This window comes from Carettochelys insculpta, chromosome 20, assembly GCF_033958435.1.
Source record: "Carettochelys insculpta isolate YL-2023 chromosome 20, ASM3395843v1, whole genome shotgun sequence".
Taxonomy (NCBI): Eukaryota; Metazoa; Chordata; order Testudines; family Carettochelyidae; genus Carettochelys; species Carettochelys insculpta.
In genome coordinates this window covers 5,084,330-5,104,973 of record NC_134156.1, presented here as the reverse complement: position 1 = coordinate 5,104,973, position 20,644 = coordinate 5,084,330, and the positions used below count along the sequence as shown (strand labels likewise).

General features: G+C 42.9%; 2 protein-coding genes across 7 annotated transcripts in view; one reads left to right on the top strand and one right to left on the bottom strand.

The window, feature by feature from the left end:
- Window positions 1–1,828: 1,828 nt before the first annotated feature.
- On the bottom strand, window positions 1,829–12,893 carry CYBC1 (cytochrome b-245 chaperone 1). Of its 4 annotated transcripts, none has more exons than XM_075014511.1 (7): window positions 12,743–12,893; window positions 10,287–10,417; window positions 9,707–9,748; window positions 9,265–9,338; window positions 7,292–7,388; window positions 5,200–5,344; window positions 1,829–3,124 (listed from the first exon to the last, which is right to left on the bottom strand). In XM_075014511.1, the coding sequence occupies exons 2-7, from the start codon at window positions 10,369–10,371 to the stop codon at window positions 2,995–2,997; spliced, it is 573 nt and encodes a 190-aa protein (XP_074870612.1). In that variant the 5' UTR covers window positions 10,372–10,417; window positions 12,743–12,893; the 3' UTR covers window positions 1,829–2,994. The 4 variants fall into 4 exon arrangements, with proteins under 4 accessions (XP_074870612.1, XP_074870613.1, XP_074870611.1 ...); XM_075014512.1 differs by having other exon boundaries at window positions 10,287–10,413; XM_075014510.1 differs by lacking the exon at window positions 12,743–12,893 and adding an exon at window positions 12,464–12,638.
- Window positions 12,894–13,027: 134 nt separating this feature from the next.
- Window positions 13,028–20,644, top strand: part of NARF (nuclear prelamin A recognition factor) — a 33,000-nt gene continuing 25,383 nt past the window's right edge. Inside the window, exons 1-3 of one of the 3 annotated variants that reach the window (XM_075014812.1) lie at window positions 13,028–13,256; window positions 19,043–19,152; window positions 19,948–20,028. In XM_075014812.1, the coding sequence (XP_074870913.1) occupies window positions 19,126–19,152; window positions 19,948–20,028 (108 nt within the window). In that variant the 5' untranslated portion in view covers window positions 13,028–13,256; window positions 19,043–19,125. Of the gene's footprint in view, window positions 13,257–17,687; window positions 17,907–18,672; window positions 18,779–19,042; window positions 19,153–19,947; window positions 20,029–20,644 lie in introns of those variants that run through there. The other 2 variants (XM_075014813.1, XM_075014814.1) reach the window with 2 other exon arrangements.

Genomic DNA, 20,644 nt, shown 5'->3' with positions numbered 1-20,644 from the left:
ACGCATCCTGGCTAACAGCCATTAGTGGACCTAACCTCCATGAATTCATCTAGCTCTTTTTTAAAACCCTGTTATAGTCTTAGCTTTCACAGGCTCCTCTGGCAAGGAATTCCACAAGTTGACTGCACCATGCGAAGAAGAATTTCCTTTTATTTATTTTAAACCGGCTGTCCATTAATTTCATTTGGTGCCCTCTAGTTCTTATATTATGGGAACAAATAATTTTTCCTTGTTCACTTTCTTCACACCACTCAATTTTATATGCCTCTATCATATCCCCCTTTAGTCTCCTCTCTTCTAAACTGAAAAGTCCTAGTCTCTTGAATATCTCTTCTTTTTGACCTCTCTTCCCCTAATCATTTTAGTTGCCCTTTTCTGAACCTTTTCTAACGCAAATATGTATATTTTGAGATGAGGTGACCACAGCTGTGCATACTATTCAAGACGGGGGCATACCATGGTTTCATATAAAAGAGCAATAAAATATTCTCTGTCTTATTCTCTGTCCCTTTTTAAATGATTCCTAACATCCTGTTGGCTTTTTTGACTGCTGCTGCACGCTGCATGGATGTTTTCAGAGAACTATCCACAATGATACCAAGAACTCTTTCCTAAACTAGCCCCCATCATATTGTATGTATAGTTGGGATTATTTTTTCAAATGTGCATTACTGTACATTTATCTACATTAAATTTCATTTGCCATTTTGTTGCCCAACCACTCAATTTTGCAAGATCTTTTTTAAATTCTTCACAGTCTGCTTTGGTCTTAACTATCTTGAGCAGTTTAGTACTGTCTGCAAACTTAGCCACCTCACAGTTACCCCTTTCTCCAGATCATTTATGAATAAGTTGAACAGGATAAGTCCTAGGACTGACCCTTGGAGAATGCCACTAGTTACTCCTCTCCAGTCTGAAAATTTACCATTTATTCCTACTTGCTTCCTGTCTTTAAACCGATTCTCAATCCATGAAAGGATCTTCCCTCTTATCCCACCACAACGTAATTTACGTAAGAGTCTTTGGTGAGGGACCTATTATCCCAAAGTACACTATTATCTACTGGATCCCCTTGGCCACGTTTGTTGACCCCTTCAAAGAACCCTAAAAATTAGTAAGGTGTGACTTCCCCTTACAGAAGCCATGCTGACTTTTGCCACCAAATTATATTGTGTACGTTATGTTATTATATTGTCTAATAGCCCTAAGCCAGGGGTCGGCAACCTGCAGCTCTTTAAGGAGTCAGCTCCGGCTCAGGGTGCTGCCTCCTCTTTCAGCTCCCTGCCCTGGCACTCCTGAAGCAATGGAACTAAATTTAATTGGTTCAACAGCCAGCAGAGTGGCAGGAGGGATCCAGCCATTACACCAATTAAGTTTAGTTCCATTATTTCAGCGGTGGCAGGGCAGAGAGCTGCCCCCACTGCAAGTGGGGGAAGTGCTAAGCCCACAGTAGAGCTGGGAGATGGGCAGCCAAGTCTGCCCCTGCTGGAGCTGTACAGCCCCGCTGAGAAAGAGGCAGTTGCCACGGAGGAGCAGTGGCAGTGCGCACAGCTGGAGGAACTCATCGACTGAGGAGGGCGGGTGGAGGGAGCAAAAGCAGGTAAAGCCTGGAGGTGGGGGTGGGGTTTTGTGGGCCAAGCAGGGTTAGAGCCTGGGAATGGTGGAAGAGAGGGTTGATGCGAACATTGCTCCTTCCTGCTTAGCTATCCCCGGGCACAGCATTTGCCTTGTCCTCAATCAAGGGGTGAAAGTAACTTAACATTTCTAACAGGTACAAATCATTGTGTGTGGACTGTTCTTAAAGTAGGGGGTTACAAAAAATATGGTTTGATGTTATTTATTAAGGACGGTCTTGTATTCACATGCATTGCAGCTCTTGAAGTACTGATTTTGTAACTGAATATCAAAAAAATGGCTCTTCTCGCTATTTTGGTTGCAGACCCCTGCTATAGGCTGAAGCTTTTATTTTAGCAATTAGCATAGGAAGAAAATAAAAAACACATGGTGGACTTACCTGTAATAGCACTTTTTAAAAAAAAACACGTCGAACACCCTGATTCTAGGCTTCCATGTCTACTACTGTTTTATTTGGAGAAAAAGAATACCCATCCCTAAAGCTGCAGCATGGAAAATTAAAACATTTCAAAGCTATTGCAGAGCAAGTGCAATTATATTTCATTTAAAATATTACCCCTCTTTGGCTAATCTAGGAAGAGTTAATACATTAAATGGACCAATTTTATATCTGAAATGCCATATCACCCCTTATAATAAATAAAAATAAAAATATTGAAGTAACTTTTTCAGACCTACTGTACTTGATGTCATCAACACTGCCAAGGTTGTGGTTATCTTTTCGATTATTTACTATTTTAAGATACTTAAAACCTACTTTTTTAGTGAACGACCCTCTGAATTTAATGTCAAGAATTAAATATCTAACATAACTGGAGTTTTCCTTTAAAGAGAGTACTAGAATCTGACATCATAATATAAAGTCACTAATTCAGTCTTCTTAAGTGAGATACACTGTACCTACAATGGATACTTACAGCAACCAAAGTTTAAATGTCAGACTATCACCTTGATAATTATGGAATCCAATCAACTAGTTCAAAATGTTTCATTAGTACATAATTATTCAGAGGTAATTATGATAAACTGACTAAGCCAGCACTATCATCATCTACAGCCTATGAGGCAAAGTAACTGACAAAACAGTATTTGCACTTTGGATTCTATACAAGCCACATATGAACAAATTCATACTGAAGCTTCCAGGGGAAGAACAATTTATGGGGATGTAGAAGTTTAAAGTAATTTGGCCTCAGCAAGCACTCCAAATCACTCTTGCAGCTCGTCTGGGCAGGGGAATTTCCACAAATAGAGAACACACCAAGCTAACAAATCATGAGCAACTTCTTTAGATACAATGCAACTAATACACCCTCCAAACATTCAGAGAGCTCAGCTTTCTTCGTTTTGTTATTATTGTTAATACTCGTCCTTGGATTCATCTGCATCACTGCCATCCGTTTCACTGCTCTGCCACAGGTCTTGACGATTCTCTACTTTGTTCAGTTCTAGAAAGCCAGTAATGAGCTTGGCAACTGCTTCCACATCACTAAGTGAAAGAACAAAGGAAGTTCAAATTAATGGAAGTGGAGCTAATGAGCCAGAGCAAACGTATTCTTAGCTATTGGAAGGGCTAGTCAGTATAGAGAATAAAACTATGATTATCAACTCTCAGAGCTTAAACTGTGTATTTTCAAGCTGCCACTAGAGTCAGGAAACTGACTGAAGTGTGTTTTCAGGAGTTCCATTTGTCAAACGACTTTCAAACAAGATGAGGTTTCTGTTCACAACCCAAAATATTTTCTATTAGCCCTGGCATTACATTTCCTTGAAAGCTAAAGAACCTGTTGAATTCTTCCTGCTTCTTATTACCACTGTTAATGAAGATTCTTGAGCTGGTTAATAGTTCTGCCTCACTGTCTCATGACTACACTACTACAGCAGTGCTACCAGATGGAGAAAGAATAAGGATAGCAAAAACAGTTCTAACTTGAAGACATACAGGGAGCAGCACTTTTAGGGAGCATGAATGCATTTAAAATTGTTTGGTCTATTAACTTTCAACATACTTCCTGCACACAGAAGTATCCGATACAAGTAAAATTATGCTGCAAAATATAGTGCAAGATTTAAGGTTTCCCACTAAGCCATTTAAGAGTAATTGACGTATGTAAAGCCCTTAGACCAGGGGTCTCAAACTCCCAGCCTGCAGGCCATCCCCAGCCACAGCAACTGTGTAATCCACTCTGGGATTTTGCCCGTTTCCATTTCCCAAGCCCCACCCCTTCCTGGATGTGGCCTTGGGAATTGTGGGAAGGGGCTGGCATGGGGCAACAACCGAGCTCAGGCCCCTCTACACTCCCCACTGCAGCAGTGGGAGCCATGGGAAAGAGGAGAAAAGCAGAGTATGGCTGCTGAGTGCACTCCATTTCAGCTACAAGGAGTTGGGGAGAGGGCAACCATGACTGTCACCCTACATCAGACCACCTGTAATACCCAAGGCGCACCCGTGGGGGATGGGGCACCATGGGGGCAAGGCAGAGGCAGGAAGGGGTGGAGCTTGGGGGACGGTAACAGACAGCCCCCTCACCTTTGTATATCCAACCCAGATTGCACAACGGCTCTGGCTGCGGATGCCTGGTGGCCCAGGAGTTTGAGCCCCCTGCTAGGGATATAAAATCCCATTTAATTAGTTAACCAGTTAAACATTAAGTTTAACCGGTTAACTGATTAAAGAGAAGAGGCACCACCCAAGGGCTATTCCAGCCAGGCTGGAGAGTGCCCCTTCCTCCCCCAGTGGCAGACCCCATGGGGCTAGAGCAGCCTCTTGCCCATGGTAGGTGGGGGACTACCCTGCCTCCACTGGTTAACCATAACTGGTAAGCCTCATCCTTTAAAGGTGAAGCCTACCAGTTACCCCGTTAACATCCCTGACCTCTGCCTTTCACAGTTTGTAATGTTAGTTATCACTCTCAAGGTATCTGTGGACATTTCATGCTTATGACAAGCAAAGGTGGAGAGTGACCTCTACATGTTTCCTTCTGGGGAGAAAAAAAGAATAGCTATAAAACTCATGTCATAGGAACAGCAGGATGGAAGTCTATTCTCTCCTTAAATCACCTCTGCTGTGTGCATTTTGTAGGCCTCAATAATAGCCGCGACAGCTGCTTGTTACGTTTCTCATTTATGTTATACTTCTATATCTCATTCCCAGCTTGTGTTCTTGCCTTTTTGTTTATCTTGTTTATATTAATATTAAGATTGTGAGCAATTTGAGACAGTGATTGTCTTTTTACGCTGTGTCTGTACAGTACCCATCACAGCCAGTCCTCAGTTTAAAGAGCAACGATCAAGGGGTCTTTTTTCCTTGAGAGTGAAGACCAAGAAATAAATTAGAGGCCTCAGATGTCTCATATTGTAGATCTCACTACACAGTTCTTTTTCTCAAATGCCTGCAACTCAAATCAGTGAAGAGCTTGAAAATCATAACTTGAATAATCATAAAAACAGATTAAATAGGACTACCACAGAGCTGGGACAATTCTCTCAACAGCCTCCTGTAATCCAGCCAGTGGCCCTATATTTAGCACCCACCCACCCAATTCTGAGAAGAATAGTTTGTACCTTCTACAGCCCAGCACTGCACTCTGGGTCAGAGGATGGGAAAATCCAGTGACAAATCGTAGCACTACCAGGTAACCCTTCCCAAAATAACGCACTTTCTCCTCTTCCACGTTGACATCTCGAATCTCGTGCAGCGGAGCCGCCACTGTTAGCAAATGCAAAGAATAGTATTACAGCCATTCCCAATATTGTACCTTCTGACCTTCATGACTAGGACTCTGAGCTCCTTCTCTCTCCATAAATAATAATAATAATAATGAACCTCCTTCTAAGCAAGGTTTGAATACTGTTGCTCCCCTCCCACTCAGCTGCGTTAACTCTTCACCGCAGGACTGGGATCTCAAAACACCACCACCTGCCATGAGGGCGAACAAACCTGGACTCAAGCAGAATGCACCAACTGATACAGTTTGCTCTAATGAGCTGGTACAGCTGCCCAAAGATAGGTAAATCATCCCATTTATTACTTATGCTTTCCTGTTCTTTTCCACCCCCACAACCTCTTTCCTCAGTGGGAGTTTGAACTGTTCCCTGTACCAGGTAGTTAACAGCTGCGAAATGTATTGAGACTGAGCAAGTGTGGAAAGTGTGGAAAGAATCATTGTTCACAGCCATTTTCAGGGCACCACCTGGCTCCGCATGTTAATTAGCATTTGCTCTGTTTCTGGTTCAAATGCCTACCCTCAACAAAACATTTGTCTATCCTTCAGGACACAAAAAAGGGGAAGTTCAGGAACACTAATTCCTTCCTTCTTCTCCCCTAAAATCTCTTTGAAGTTTCATCAATAAATTTAAGGTGGCTCTAAAATGGCTTCAGGCCACTACTGTCTCCCAACTATTTAAACATACCAGGAAGCAGTCCAATATTTGGAAGTCAAGAGCATCCTGGGTTCTATTTCCAATTTAGCCAAGGCTCTGTGTGACCTCAAGGAAGTCACTTAACATGGAACAAGCAGGCCTGTACCACCTTGAAGGCTAACTAATTAATTAATTAATTGAGCTTTTGTACGTAAGACCCACTTCTTCAGATTGGAGTAGACATGACAAATCCAGGGCTTATACAGCAGGGATGGGGGAAGGAAGGAAGAAAAAAAGTGGAGGCACCTGTCACTAATAGGACCAGTAGAAGAAATAAATTAAGTGGGATGTGTGTCATTCCTGGGCCTACCAAAAGGTGGGGAAATTGCCCTTGTAATGCTTAAGATAATTGAGATCTCTGTTAAGGCCAAGGTTAAATGTGTCAAACTTGCAAATGAATTCCAATTTAGATGTCTCCCTTTGTCCTCCTTTTCCTTCCTACCTTCTCCCTCTCCCTACTATATAAACCATGGATTCTTATTATTTACACAATCTGAAAATCTGAAGACGTGGGTCTTACCCATGAAAGCTCATTACCTAATAAATAATTGTGTTAGTCTTCAGGTGCTGCAGGACTGCTTGGGTTTTTTCGTGACATTACAGACTTACACAGCTGCACCGTGGAAACTATCACTTAATATGGGTTTGACTTCTGTAGCTGTGGCTATTCAGCTCAGAGACAGGAAGCTAAGGGCAAGTCTACACTAAAAGGGAGGGTCAAATTAAGGTACATAATTCAAGCTATGTTAATTACGTAACTTGTGTCGACAAACCTTAATTCGGGCTTCTGCATCATCTAGACTGTGGAAGGTTGACAGGAGCAAATGCTCCTGTTGACTTCCTTTACTCCTGACGAGGGGGAAGAATACCAGCATCGACACGGGCACCTTATAAGTTTGATTTAGCACATCCCTAACCAAGCATGCTAAATCCAGCTCTGGAAGATCAATGCCACTGCAGTCTATCTTCCCAAAAGTATAGATGTACCCTACCTGGAAACCACTTGCAACATTTAAACTGAGCTCTCCTGGATAAGTTCACTTTTCTATAAACATATAATAGGATTTTACATGGTGCATTCTCAGAATAATCTGAGACGTTGTTTTTTTAATTTTTGTGCTCAGCACTGTAACTGAGTGCATACAGTGGATGAGAGCTCTAGAAGAATTTATAAAAATAATGTACACATCATCCCTCCTCTGCACAGCTCCCACAGAAACATCTACTTTCTTACCTTGTTCACGGCCTGCCCTTGAGAAGGTCAGTATCTTTTTATATAGGTTGAAAGTTTTAAGGAACACTTTTCCCTTGTCCTTGTCAAATACAGCTTCCTGTAAAATTACAATACAGCATGATTGTATCCTTTTCTTTAAGGTAAAAAGGGTGTCCAACCTCCAAAAAAACAGCCCAATCTTTAACAGTTAAGGTCATAGTTCTATTAAAATAGAAACTCACAGTTTTAATCATCATCTCTCCTGTCCCACTGCTGAATTATGAAGTCAAACATTTGTTCTTGTATTCCCCTCAAACTAGACTTGACTGAAATCTCACATCCACATTCCAGAAAAGAATTTAAGCAGCTTTATTTTCCTTTAACTTTAACCTGTCTGGCATTAAACATTGCAAACACTGAAGCGTGCCTTTTAGTACGTGTATGATTGTTCCACAACCTTCAGGCTATATGGAACACAAAATCTACCTATACCAGTGTTTCCCAAATGGTGTTCTGCGGAACCCCAGGATTCCACGAAGTGAAAATAAGGGTTCCACGAGAAAGTGATCAGGGTCGGCAACATGCGGCTCCGGATCTGCATGCAGTTCTAAGAAGTGGTGGCTGACTCCCCTGCGGCTCCCTGCCCTGCCACCACTGAAACAGCAGAACCAGATTTAATTGGTTTAATGGTTGGTAGGGTGGTGTGACAAATCCAATCATTAAACTCACTGAATTTAGTTCTATTATTTCAGTGGCAGCAGGGGAGAGAGACCCTCACTTGCAGAGCAGCTGGCACATGTGCAATGGGGACAGGGCAAGGGGAGCCAATGGCTATACAGAAAGGAACTACAGGACCCATCTGGCTCCTCGTGTTGTCCTTGCCTTACACTGGCTGTGAATGGCCTCTTGCATTGCCATAGGGAGGACAATGAAATCAGGCCCTTGAGACTAGAGTCAGAGGAGCAAATAGGTTTGTCTGCCATGTTGTGTGAGGTAACAGGAGGAGCTAACTTGAGCTGAGTTTGTTCAGGTGGGATTAGGCTGGGGGGCCTTTTTGGGTTGTGCGGTTAGTCCCAGGGGCTGGTTTGGGGCTGAGGTGGGTTAATCCTGAGGATGGGTGGGTGGGTTTGGAGCTCAGAGGAGTAAAGCACATGTAAGACTGTTATTAGGAGTTCTGCAAAATTCTTTGAAGTTTAAAAGGGTTCCATGGCCAAATAAAATTGGGAAACAGTGACTTACACCTTTTATCAAAAAACAGTGACAGTCACCAGCCCAGCAACATTTTGGATTTATGTGTTAGGGTGATGTTTCAATTAAAGAAAACATCCCAAGGATTAGATGACTCCAGGGAACAGCAACAGAACAGGTCATCATTCACATTGGAGTCATTTATTCAACTCCAGAATGGGTTAGTATGACAAATCTTTCAACTCTTTGTGAAATGAGTGGGTCACCTCATCTCAGTTTCTGATGGGTCATTTTCAACATCATTTTTAAAAATGTCACAAACACCACTCACCTGAGAGTGGGGAAATACTGACTAGGACTGAAGGTTGAGCTGTTTTGTAGTGGGCATGCCCTCCTGTGTTGCGAGCAGTGACAGCACGTGTGGGAAGCCTACAACTAGCACCTTCATGTGCTATTCTTGTTTTCTCAGCTAAAAATCACATGTTGCAAATATTTCAGCTTACAGTTGGAAAAATATTTTACAGAAAAATTAAATATACAACAGATATGTTTGGACAAATCTTGTCTAAATACCAATTCACCTTTAACAATTTTTCTTGTATTTTCAAAATAAAAATTACCCGCACAGTTAACATTTACTATAAGTTACCAATATGGCTATGTTTCTCAACAGCATCTGACCGTTTATCTGGTTTGCTTGGATTACACAATATGAATGATCGCACAGCTGCTGAAATCAACAGCCAACAAATATTTTCAGCCAGCATAACCCACTTCCTGTCTCCTGAGTTCACAACATGTCTTACCTCCCACTCCTCCAGATTCTGAGCAGCCACAAAGAGACACCCAGCTATGTAGAAAAGTTTCCATCCCAAGCTGTCTGAACAATACAAAAAACACAAAGTTATTGAACACACAGTTTGAAAAGCAAGCAAAAAAGAGTAAAAGGGCACACACTTCCTCTCTGAGAGCAAAGAAATGTGCCTTCCATAACAGATATTTTCTTCTTCAACCGTTAAGATACAGACAGTATTTTAATAGTGCTTTTCCAGGAACAATAAATAAAAAAAAAAATTAAAAAGCAGAAGTTATTCCACTGTACACCAGTTTTTGTTTTAAGAACATTGGAATCAGTGCTATACAGAGTTATAGTCATTAAAGACGTTAAGCAGGAGGAGACAATCATTGTGTGAAAGGAAATTCCAACAGGAGAGAATAAAACTCTTCCTAAAATAACTGCAACATTACCTTCACTATAGTAAGCAGCAGCCAGACCTATGGAAGATATTCCTGGAAAGAGATGAACAACTATGATTTGAACATGCAATTTAAGATACCTAAAAATTCCTTTATTGATACACACAAACTACTTCTAATGGAAAGAAGACCCAGCTTTAACTGCAGCTTTGCTGTCCCTTTTGATTGTCACCACCACTTTGAATGTAGAGAGCAAATACAGCATTTCTTATTAAATAAAATATACCTATTCTCTCACCCACTGAATGGGCATTCTATACAATGGGCCCAGGATTTCTCCCCAAGAGCTTATTGGCAGTCCAACATGTCTTCATGCTACCTATGTCAGTGGAGGCTAAAGTTGAGGTGATTTCACCTCTCCAAACAATACTTGCCAGAAATCTTACAAGTCATCTCAATAAGGTTTCTTTCCAGAAACATATGTAACCCGCTTTTCCTAAAACATGCATTTAAATGGAGTCAGAATTAAACATACTATTTGTGGCTGGCATAAGTACACAAGCCTGGGAAAAGTAGATTCAAGTTACTCATTCATCTCTTCACATGTGTGGAAGAATCATCAACGTCTTACCAACAAAAAGAGACCAAGATCTGATGCCAGGTGACCTCTTCAAGTGAAGAATGGAACTTGTGCGATTTTCAATCCACATGTACATCTTCAGGAGAAATCCTCTATAGCCTCGTAACGTTCACGAAGCCTAGCTGGATAATGAAAAGGAGTAAGAACTTACGAATTACTTTTTTATCCTTTGCCCTTCCTTTCTATGCCCCATCAATATCTGTAAACAACATTAAGTCATGTCAGTCTAGGTGGTAATCTCTCCAACGCAGACATATAACTGTCTACTTGCGCGTAAAACACCATGCTTTTATCATACTGTACAACTATCACCATAAAGACTTGGAAGTCAAGACTAAAAGTTTTGAGCCCCATAAGAAATCTCTCTCATTCTGGTTATGTCTACGCTAGAAGCATCTGTTTGCAGAAGTTACTGTCAGAAGGGATGTTCCAACAAAACTTCGACAGATCACTTCTACACATAAAAGTGGATCAATCGATTGACCTGCTCTGTGGACAAAAGGGGCCCCCAGGGCATCTACATGGCTTTTTTGTCGACAGTTTCTGTGCGCAGATGCTCTGCGAGTTTTGTCTAGAGACCTCTCTAGTGCAGACATAGCCTCTTTCACTAAGGTGCTACTTGCAGGCGTCCCACACAGCTGAGGGAAGGGAGGGAGAAGGCTCCAGGTGCAGGTCTCCCCATCCTACAGCCATGTCTGGCTCTCATGGCCAGGCGCTGCCCAGCCAGCTTCCAGCCGCAGGTCTCCCCACCTCCCCCACCACCCACCCCGCTGGCTGAGGACCCCGCATCTAGCTCTGCAGGGTCTCACTGCCCCCCCAAACATCCCCCCTACACACACCCTTTTTGTGTAAAAGCCAGCTACACATACATTGAATGTGCATATCTTGAGGCATTACTGTAGTTCTACACAGTCAAACTCTGGCATTTAGCCAGGTACATGGGCTCAAACACAGAGATCTTTGCAGAATCAGGGGCCTTATTTTTTTGTTGTTGTTAAACAGTAGTTTTCAAGCTGTGATCCACCGACCCCTGAGCATCCACAGACAACATCTAAAATTTCCAAAGTAGTTCACAGCTGTTTGAGTTTTTTTAAGAGCCCACAAATTTAAAAAAAAAAAAAAAATTGAAAACAGTCTCAAAATAAGAATTTAAAAAAGACAATTGAAAGACCAAACAAAAAGCATCCACGGCAAAGTTCTTCCAGTTTTAGCAATCTACCATTTACTGATAAAAATAAATCATTAAGGTCACAGTTTTCGGATATCTACAATACTTCAAAACAATTGTGTTTTAACTTAAGCCATTAACATCTATGTAAAAATAATTTGAAATATAACTGTACAAAGGTCATGAGCTAGGCCTATGGGTGTATGATAATCATGTGACTTTGATCTAGTACTCATTCATTAAATCTTCAATCCTGCAAACACCTAAATACGTGTTTAACTTTACATATATGAAGTCAATAGGAGCCATCCACATGCAAAACAATTGTCTGCAAGATGAGTATCTAAAAGAAAGTAAATTGCATGAAAATAAAATCACAGATATATTTCTTTTAACCTTGGATTTCTGTAATTTTCCCATAAAAATCACTACAACAGAAAGATCAATGGGTTTTGTCCAGATTTTGTTCAATGGGTGGACTTAAGGGCGGGACCAGAGTCTACTCAACTGCAGTCAACTCATTGCAACCTACCCTACACTCTCTAAAAATATTCAGATAACCTCCTCAGAACTCCAGGAAGAGGACAGACAATTAATACGCAAAAGCTTTACAATAAAAATACACCAATACAAGTCAGGATCTTGCATTCAGATTTCCTAAACAGAATCCTGCAGTCCCCTTTACTGCTCCGCCCTGGATCTGTCTCCCTTCAGCCAAACTAAATCTTAGCATCTTTTGAAATATCTCCTGAGAGATGTTAAGCTGCCAGCTGAACCTCAGCAAGGCCAAAAGCAACTCTTCATCTTTCTCTGCTGACACTCAATGAAAAATATTCTGGCCTAGACGTGCAGGGCATTCTGCTTCGTGTGTGCTCTGTGATTCCAACGCTGGAAAACAACAGGGGCACCACATTATTCCTGATCCCGGCGTGTTTCGCATCGGGTAATTTTATCAACGATCAATAGTAAATACCAGCTCTTTGCCCAGCCTCGCAATTACCTCGGAGAGAAAAGGAAAAATGGGCTTGGACTGAGCCCCCCTCTGACGCATTCATCAGACAACGGAGTTTCCACAACACCCCTCCTAGCATGCAACTAGATCCCCAATCCCCAACTAGAAACTTGGCACCCTAATCCCATGCAGCCGGCAACTTCCCAGGCCCTTCACTGCCCGCATCCCGCTCACCCGCCCAGCCCCTCCACTCTCCTCCACACCGCCCGCCTCACGCTCAACCCCACCCCCCCGCACGCTGGGAGGGAAAGCCGCTCCGTCACTCACCGCTCCCTTCCCGGAGCCCCACACGGAGGCGCGTCAGACGGTACCCGCCGCTCACAATGCTAGACCCGGGCGCCCCATGCGGTCACAGCAAAGCTTGAACACCGCGCGCCGGAGTGTCCGTACGCGAAGCGCTCCGGAACTTGGGCGGCCATCTTTGGGTCGGGCAAATTAATTCTCCAAAGCCCCGCGGAAATGCCCGTGATCGTCTCCGTGAGGCTTGTGGGTGGCATCTAAAATGGCGACCTGCCTTTCCGCCCAAATCCAAAATGGCGCCCTACACGGCACCCGTCCCGCCCAAGTCCAACATGGTCATTGCCCAGGAAAGCTTATGCTGCAAAATATATGTTAGTCTATAAAGTGCCACAAGACTTCTTGTTGTCTTTATCTCCTTGCTGAATACAAGATGGCGACCGATTTTAAAGCTTTCCCGCCAAATTGCGAGATGGTGCGCAGGTTGCTCCAGTTGCCGAAGGCCGACGGGGTGGTTGAAGCGCTCTTGCACTGAAGGCCTGAGGTAAATATGGTGGAGCCAGAGAGATTCCTGGGAGGGAAGGGGGATTGTTTTATTGAGGGAGGTCAGTTGGCAGGACCTAGAGCGTCGGGAGCTTCCAGCAGCATCTGTGAGAAATGTGCTGGTGAGTTCCTCTTCCAAGGAGGTGCCAGAGCAGGAGCCGCACAGCTTGGCGGGGAAGCCGAGATCTAAACAGCTGTCTATGGACAGCCCTGCTCAGTCAGCGTGCACACCACAGCTTGCACTGTTACCAAGGAGACCGTGGGGTGTGCCTGATTGTGACCACCCAATAGCTTATACTTATGGTACCTGTCATCACAGGATGCCTTTTGTGTAGGAAAACTTGTCATGGACCATGAAATAAACCACGGGTTGGAAACTCCTGATTTGCATCTGAGGCTTGAGGGACCCTCCACATTACCCAGCCTTTGAGGCATGGAGCTGTGAGCCTGGCAGGCCAGAATCAGGCAAGCCACAGCCCGAACTGGCCCACGGGCTGTGAGGCGGCAGGAACAGGCTCTGTTTGGTGCTGTTGCCACTCACTGCCATTTCTCCAGCCAGGGAAGGGAAACTAGTGCTGCCCAGAGACTCTGTCCCACCAAGCTGATTGGCTGGAATTCCAATCGGTCAGAGCCAGGAGCAGGGTATAGGCCCATATCTGTCTCTATGGTGCTGCACAGGTAAGTGCCCCCCCATCGCTCATACCCTGTGCCCCTAGAGCACTGCTGCACCATCCTGCCCAACTCCCTCACCCCCAGTCTGACCCTTCTCTTCCAGACCCCACACCTTTCTGTGCCTGTCTACCCTCCCTGATGCCACAAACCCAGTCTGTTCCTGCACCCTCCTTGTGGTCAGATCCCTACCTCAGCCAGCTTCTGCAGCGCACTCCTGCCCAGATTGCCTCCCCACAGCCCAGTCCATTTTGCAATCTGTCTGCAATCTGTCAACAGAAGTTTTGTCAGAACATGTTTTCTAACAGTAACTTCTATCAACGGATCACTCTAGTGTCAACATAGCCATAAGAAGCATGTAGTATTTCTGCTTCTACTTTTTCCACAGCACTGTAAGGAGCACTTGTTGTGATGGTACCTTAGCACATACACCCTCTGTCTTCATGGTAACTGCAAAATGGTGTTCAGCAAGCTGAGGCAGTAGTGCCCAGCAATGCTGAACGTGTATGGGTCAAGGTATTGATGCATGAAGGTTCTCCACAGTTCTGCAGCCTAAGTTTGCCAGGTGGATAGTGACAGAAGTCCCTTCCTTCTTGCTAATGTCTCAGCACAGAGACATGGGATTTTTCCATCAGGCATCCACACCCTGTACATATATGCTAACCCCTTTGCAACTTCTAAAGCCTGATAACATTTATGATATACTCACTCTGCCAATGCTCAACATCTCTATTGGCTCTGCTAGAGGCTGCACTCTCCCTCCCACAGTCTCTGCTTGGCCTGACCATCCCTCCCCATTTAGATCACCAGAGTCAAAAGCAAAAGCAGCTGATGGTTCTTAGCAGTTTAACCAGCTAATCTTGTGAAATCAATGTATGTGTTCCTAAAATGTGGTCAAAATTTGTTTGTGTGAAGTTTCCCATTTGTGAGATTGTGGCTGTTTTACTACAAGAGTACAAAGATGTGTGGAAACAAAAAAAAATTCAAAATGGGAGTACAGCATTTAATATTTCTTTTGCAAAAACTAATAAATATTTAATTTAAAAATACACCATTTAATTTGTGAAAGAATCATTGTGACAACTTTTGGAGACTATTATCTAAGGATCAAGAAAGCCTTTCACAAACTGAAAATATCACAAGGAGTGCCACCTTCTAATAATCCTTAGCCATGAAACTTCTAGCTTCAAACCCTGTTCACAGCTGCAGACTGAGTGTGATAGCTGTAGGGGGAAAATGACATGAAGAGAGTAAAATAGAACATGATAGCTTTGACAGGGTGCAGTCACAAAAGACCCACCTGTTCTGTTCATGCCCTGTGAAGCACCTAGCACTGATCACTGCCAGAAGACCAGATACTGGGCTAGATGGCCCATTAGTCTGACTCATTATGGCCTTTCTTATGTTCCTGCACAGATGTGCACAGCTATACTATTGCTTTTTTTTTTTTTTTAAAGAGGAAAAGTGATCCCAATGTTGCGTTGAATTCCATCTTTTTGTTAATGTCCGAAAATTCTGAAGTCTGTGATACAGGTGAATAAGAGGCTGCAGACAAATTTTTATAAGTCTTTTTCATGGAGTTGAGTACATCTGCTAAAAGAAAGAGACAAAAAGTTTGTTACTTTGATATCTTTGTTGAGACCAAGGTGTAATTACGTTATGCATTACAAGGACAGTTTCCCCATCTTTGACATTCATACAGTACAGAAAGCACAATAAGGACTTGCCAGACACCCACTACATCTGCAAGAGATGCAGCAAGGACTGTCACTCTCATGTGGGTGTTTATAGTCACAATAGACACTGTAAATGAAGTCCTCAATTGAAACTTTAAAGGGCACGATCCATAGTCTATGCAGACTGAAGGATGCCTACTCCTACTACTACTACTACTGACATTCATAGGGATCTCAGGCAGTTCATGTAACTTAATAGACACTTGCAATAAGTAATTTTTTCCCCTTCTCCTCCCCTCTCCTTCTGTCCTATGTAGCTGATTTGACAGTTTTCATGTCATGTTTTCTTTAAGTTAAATTCTTTGTGTCAGTTTATATTTATCAGAATTTTCCAGATCTGAAGAAGTGGGTCTGTCCCAAGAAAGCTCATCACCTAATAAACTATTTTGTTAGTCTTTAAAGTGCTACAGGACTGTTTTTATGTTTTGTGAAGATACAGACTAACACAGCTACCTCTCTGTGTCTGCTGTTTTGTGGTAAATAATGCTGTTATAGCTGAGGCTTCTGACTGGGGTCTGCATGAAAACAGATTCAAGGTCATTGTCACTTTTTAGCCTTTAAATGTAAAAGACCACAAAAGAGAAGTCAGTCATGAAAAATCACATGTCTTGTGCTACTTACTAAATCATGAAAACTAGAGTTGTAGAAACAGGAAATTATTTGCATTTTATTTAGCTGTAGTAATATGATTTTTCCATGACCTTACTAAATCCTGAAAGAGCTGTCTTCAGAAACTCAGAGGGAAAAATAAAAGGTAAAGAGAATATAGTTTTGCTATTGTGTAATTGTTAAATATTTAGGATTGCATACAAACTTAGGAACAGCAGGAAAAGCTATTCCAATTTCTATATATCAGTGATTTGCCATTAATGTTAATTGTCCCATTAAGGGGAGCGTGATTATGTTTGTCATGCAGAGGATATGAGAGACTCTATGCTACTGTGCATAAGTAACAAAGCTTACCTGTTTGTAGTGCTACTGTATGCTTTTTTATGATTTTTAACTGCACCCTAAATTATGTTTTGGACACCAAAGGGGTTAAATACAGCCTACAAACAGCTTCGGTTCTCACAGCAGGCTGTGGGCAAAGCTGCTTTCCTTGCATTTTTATTGTTATTATTTCAGGCAAACAAAATACAGAATCAGTTTCTATTTAAGCAAGATGCCCTGGATTCGTTAATTGTTTAGTGAAATTGATATATGTGTGCTAGATGCAGCCTTCAGGTCCGGGCAAGTTGCTTACAATTTAGTTGGACTGCGAATTAATGCGTGTTAACTCTGCGATTAACCAACGGCAGATTTAACGGGTTAAAAAATTTAACACGTGTTGGTTGCAGGTGTTATATGTTAATTGACAGCCCCAGAGAAAAGCACTTACTAGCTCCTTGGTTTCAAGCCAGCGGCCAGAGCACCCTGGCAGCCCTGTAGTTGGGAGCTGGCTGGGGCATCAAGTCCTGCAACCGTGCAGACTCCGGCAGTCCTTTGATTAATCACCTGATGTTTTTAATTGCACAATTAATTGTGATTAATTGTTTAATCCCTTGAAACCCTACGATTTAGATCCTCTCAGAGGGGCGGGGGAGTTAGTCTGTAGCACCTTAAAGACTAATGCATTTATTTATTAGGTAATGAGCTGTGGTGGGTAGGAAGTGGGAATTTTACAGTTTAGATAGTTCTGTACAAATTCTCCTGATTGTTTTCAGTAGTGGGGGAAGGAACACACCAAGCTTCATTAATCTAGGTCTGTGGTTCTGAGTCGAGAGAAACGCAGCGTGTAGGGGAAAGGGTACAAGCAAGGCCTCGCTTAGCTGCGTGTGGATGTGAGTTTTTTTGAAGCTCCTGTGCTGTTTGTTCCCCCTCCCGTCCAGCCGTGAGAAAGGAGGCTTTACCTCCTCTGCAGCACAGAGGCGCTGTTTCTTTGCAGTTCCGCACAAATGCTCGGGACTACGTGACAGCGCTCAGGTCTACAATGAACACTTGCAGCTGAGTGGGAGGGCGCGGGGCTGCTGGAGGAGCAGCGCAGGGCACGAGCAGGACCGAAATACTTGACAAGGAATAAAAAAGAAGAGCACTTCCCTTTCTTTTGGGCCGTCTCTCTGCCGCCCGAGCGCTGTGGCTAAGGATTCCCCCCGCAAAAAAAAAAAAATACATTGAGCGCTTTTGAAGCTGCAGGCGTGCTCCTAGTGCTGCTGGATTTCTACTTGGGGACGTCATTGTACTGGGGGTGGAATGAAGTGAGCGGCAAGGTACAGTACGGGGGGGGGGGGAAGTTTTTCGCTTCTTTTCTCCGTCTTGTCTTTCATCGCTTTCGCTGCTGGGGGGATTAATTCGCTACAGCTCGTGATGGCACGTCGGTGTTCGTGCGGTGGAGACACATCACTGTTAGCTTTCCTCCCTTTGTTCCGCGCGTAGCGGGCCAAGCGACGTGCTGCGGTTGAGACAACGGGAATTGAATGGGGACCCGTGTTCTGACCTTGCGGGGGGGGGGGGGGGGAGGAAACAAAACGGTGGTGGTAGTGAGCGTCACGACTCGTTTCCTTGCAGATTAGCAGACGTCAAGGCTTAAAGGGGGCCCGCGGGGTAAGAAAGGAGAGGTTCGAATGTGATTAAAAAGGGGGCTCTGGAATCAGAGGCCACCAAATTCCGGACACTCAAACCACAAGCAGTTTTCCCTCCTCCATTGTGGTGGTGTGAACCTGTCCTTCCCCTCTGCGATGATGCAGTAAGCCCGAGTCCCGCACTGTCTTTGTAGCACTTCCAGCATTAGTAAGACGAGAACTGTGCTTCCGAGAATCACGGTCTTAGGGCAAGATACAGCCTAAAAGGGTGACCCCCCTTTTCTGATTCTGGCTTCGCGTGTTCATTTCGCGTCAGTTGCACCTAGTGCCAGAGCTAGCTGCCTCTGTGCAAAATCTAGGGATGACCAAAGCTACCGAATCCCAGAGCAGCATGTATTCGGTGCCGATTCCTGGCGCTCAGATTTGTATTCGCAGCACGTCCAGGGGGGACTGTTTTTGTCCAGTACGTTAAAACCATTAATCAGGATGATTGCAGGCCCAGGATGTAGAACACTGACCTTCCTAAAAGCTTTTTCTCTGCGGTATTTGTTCATTACAATGTAAGCAAATTCTAAACATACGATGATTTTTTTTAGACCGTCCCACTTTAGGGTCTGGAGCTAAAGGTCTTTCCCCACCTACCGGAAGAATTTGCTGCTGTGGATTCAGTTCCTCCTACTCCCCCGCCTCTCTATGGCTTTAGAGAGTGTCGATTGGGGGAAAGCCATAAGAGGGCAGAAGGGCAGTAATAATAACAAAAGGCAACAGGAACTGAGAGGGAGAGGTGAGCTTATTTCTTACTCTTTGTGCCTTCATTATTGCAGAAAGCTGAACAGCGGAGGCATTGAAGACCTGTTTCCTCCATTCTGCCTCTGTCTGTACCAAAAAATAATACAAAGACTCACAGATGAAGTGTGAAAACTGCACCAAAACGGTAAGTGCTGTTTTCTTAGGACTTTATGCACTGGAAGTAGGCAGTAGTGTGACTCCACTGCCAGGTCAGACATTTGCTTGATCTGATATAATTTGAGGAGCTTTGGAGTTTCAAGGGATTTCCATTTTTGAATATATAAAGCAAGTCTGGGTTATTTAAATTTATACAGCAGCACAGAGCTAAGTTGCAGCCAGTGCACAGTTGAATGACTTGAACTATTTATATATTATCTCTGACACAGGTGTCACAAAGGAGGAGAATTTGGTTACAGATTACAAGGTCATAGATAGCCACCTTCCAGCGCATACTTCAATATGGGCTTGCCTCTTGCAGTCTACTTTAGTGACGTCGTTAAAATAATAATTTATAATCTGTGTTTTTCCAGGAAAGGTTTTATTTATTTGTAGACAAATTGTGATGGAAATGACATTTCATGTAATGTACTGTTGCTGATTTTTTTTTAGAAGATCTTTTGTGCAATTCTCATATTCTGATTACATTTCAAATGGCTTGAAGTAATTATTTCGTGGTACACTGAAGAGGTTGTCACACATGCTGCACTATGTTTTTTTTCTGCTCTTTCTTTTCAGTCATCCACAGTGTTAAAAATACACCCAAAACTGTAAAAGCCAAGCAAGTGAACTTCCCATGAATGTTTTACATTGTAATAAACATTAGAAAAATGTAACACACAGCATCAAAAATATGCACTGATGTCATAAACCTAGTAAAAAGTTGTTTTTGAGCACAAACTGTTTTTAGGTTTATAACATACATTTTTATGACCTCTTTCAGGAATGTAGTAAAAAACAGAAAAATGATGACAAGCAAAATGCATCAGTTGATGCCCTGAGACTGAATAATGAAAATGAGGAGGTAATTTCCTTTTATCTAGATAGTTTTATTTGTCTAAGGGGTATTACTGCTTTGGCTTTTAGCCTCCTCTGATCTGTGCCCTTCCATTTGATTAAAAAATTGTTAAAATAAGATATGCACAAATAAAAGTATTCATTGTATTTATAAACCGAAGTCCTATATGTCAGAGCTATCCACAGAAAAGGATCCAGAAGGTTACTGAGATAGGCGGAGTTTTGCAGATCCATGGATTGCTACTTTGTATCCACAGATGCAGATATTTGCTGACCAGTCTTTTGCAGATAAATGGATGCAGATCTAGATTTTATATATATAGTCCTGCAAATATGAGGATATCCATGCACAATTTTTTGCAGCTCAGATGAGGATATACATATTGTATCCACGTAGGGCTCCAGGGATAGAAATACAAACACAGGGTTTGGTTTTTTTCAGAAGTGCTGAGCACCTAGAACCCCAATTAAAGTTAGTGGGATATGCAAATATTCAACAGGTATACAAAGTAGGCTCATTACATTGATTTCTTAAGAAGGAGAAACTTGGAAACATAACACTCAGTGTAGAGCATCTGTCAGATGGTTTCTTTCTTCTAGCTACTTCACAGAGGGCGTAGAAA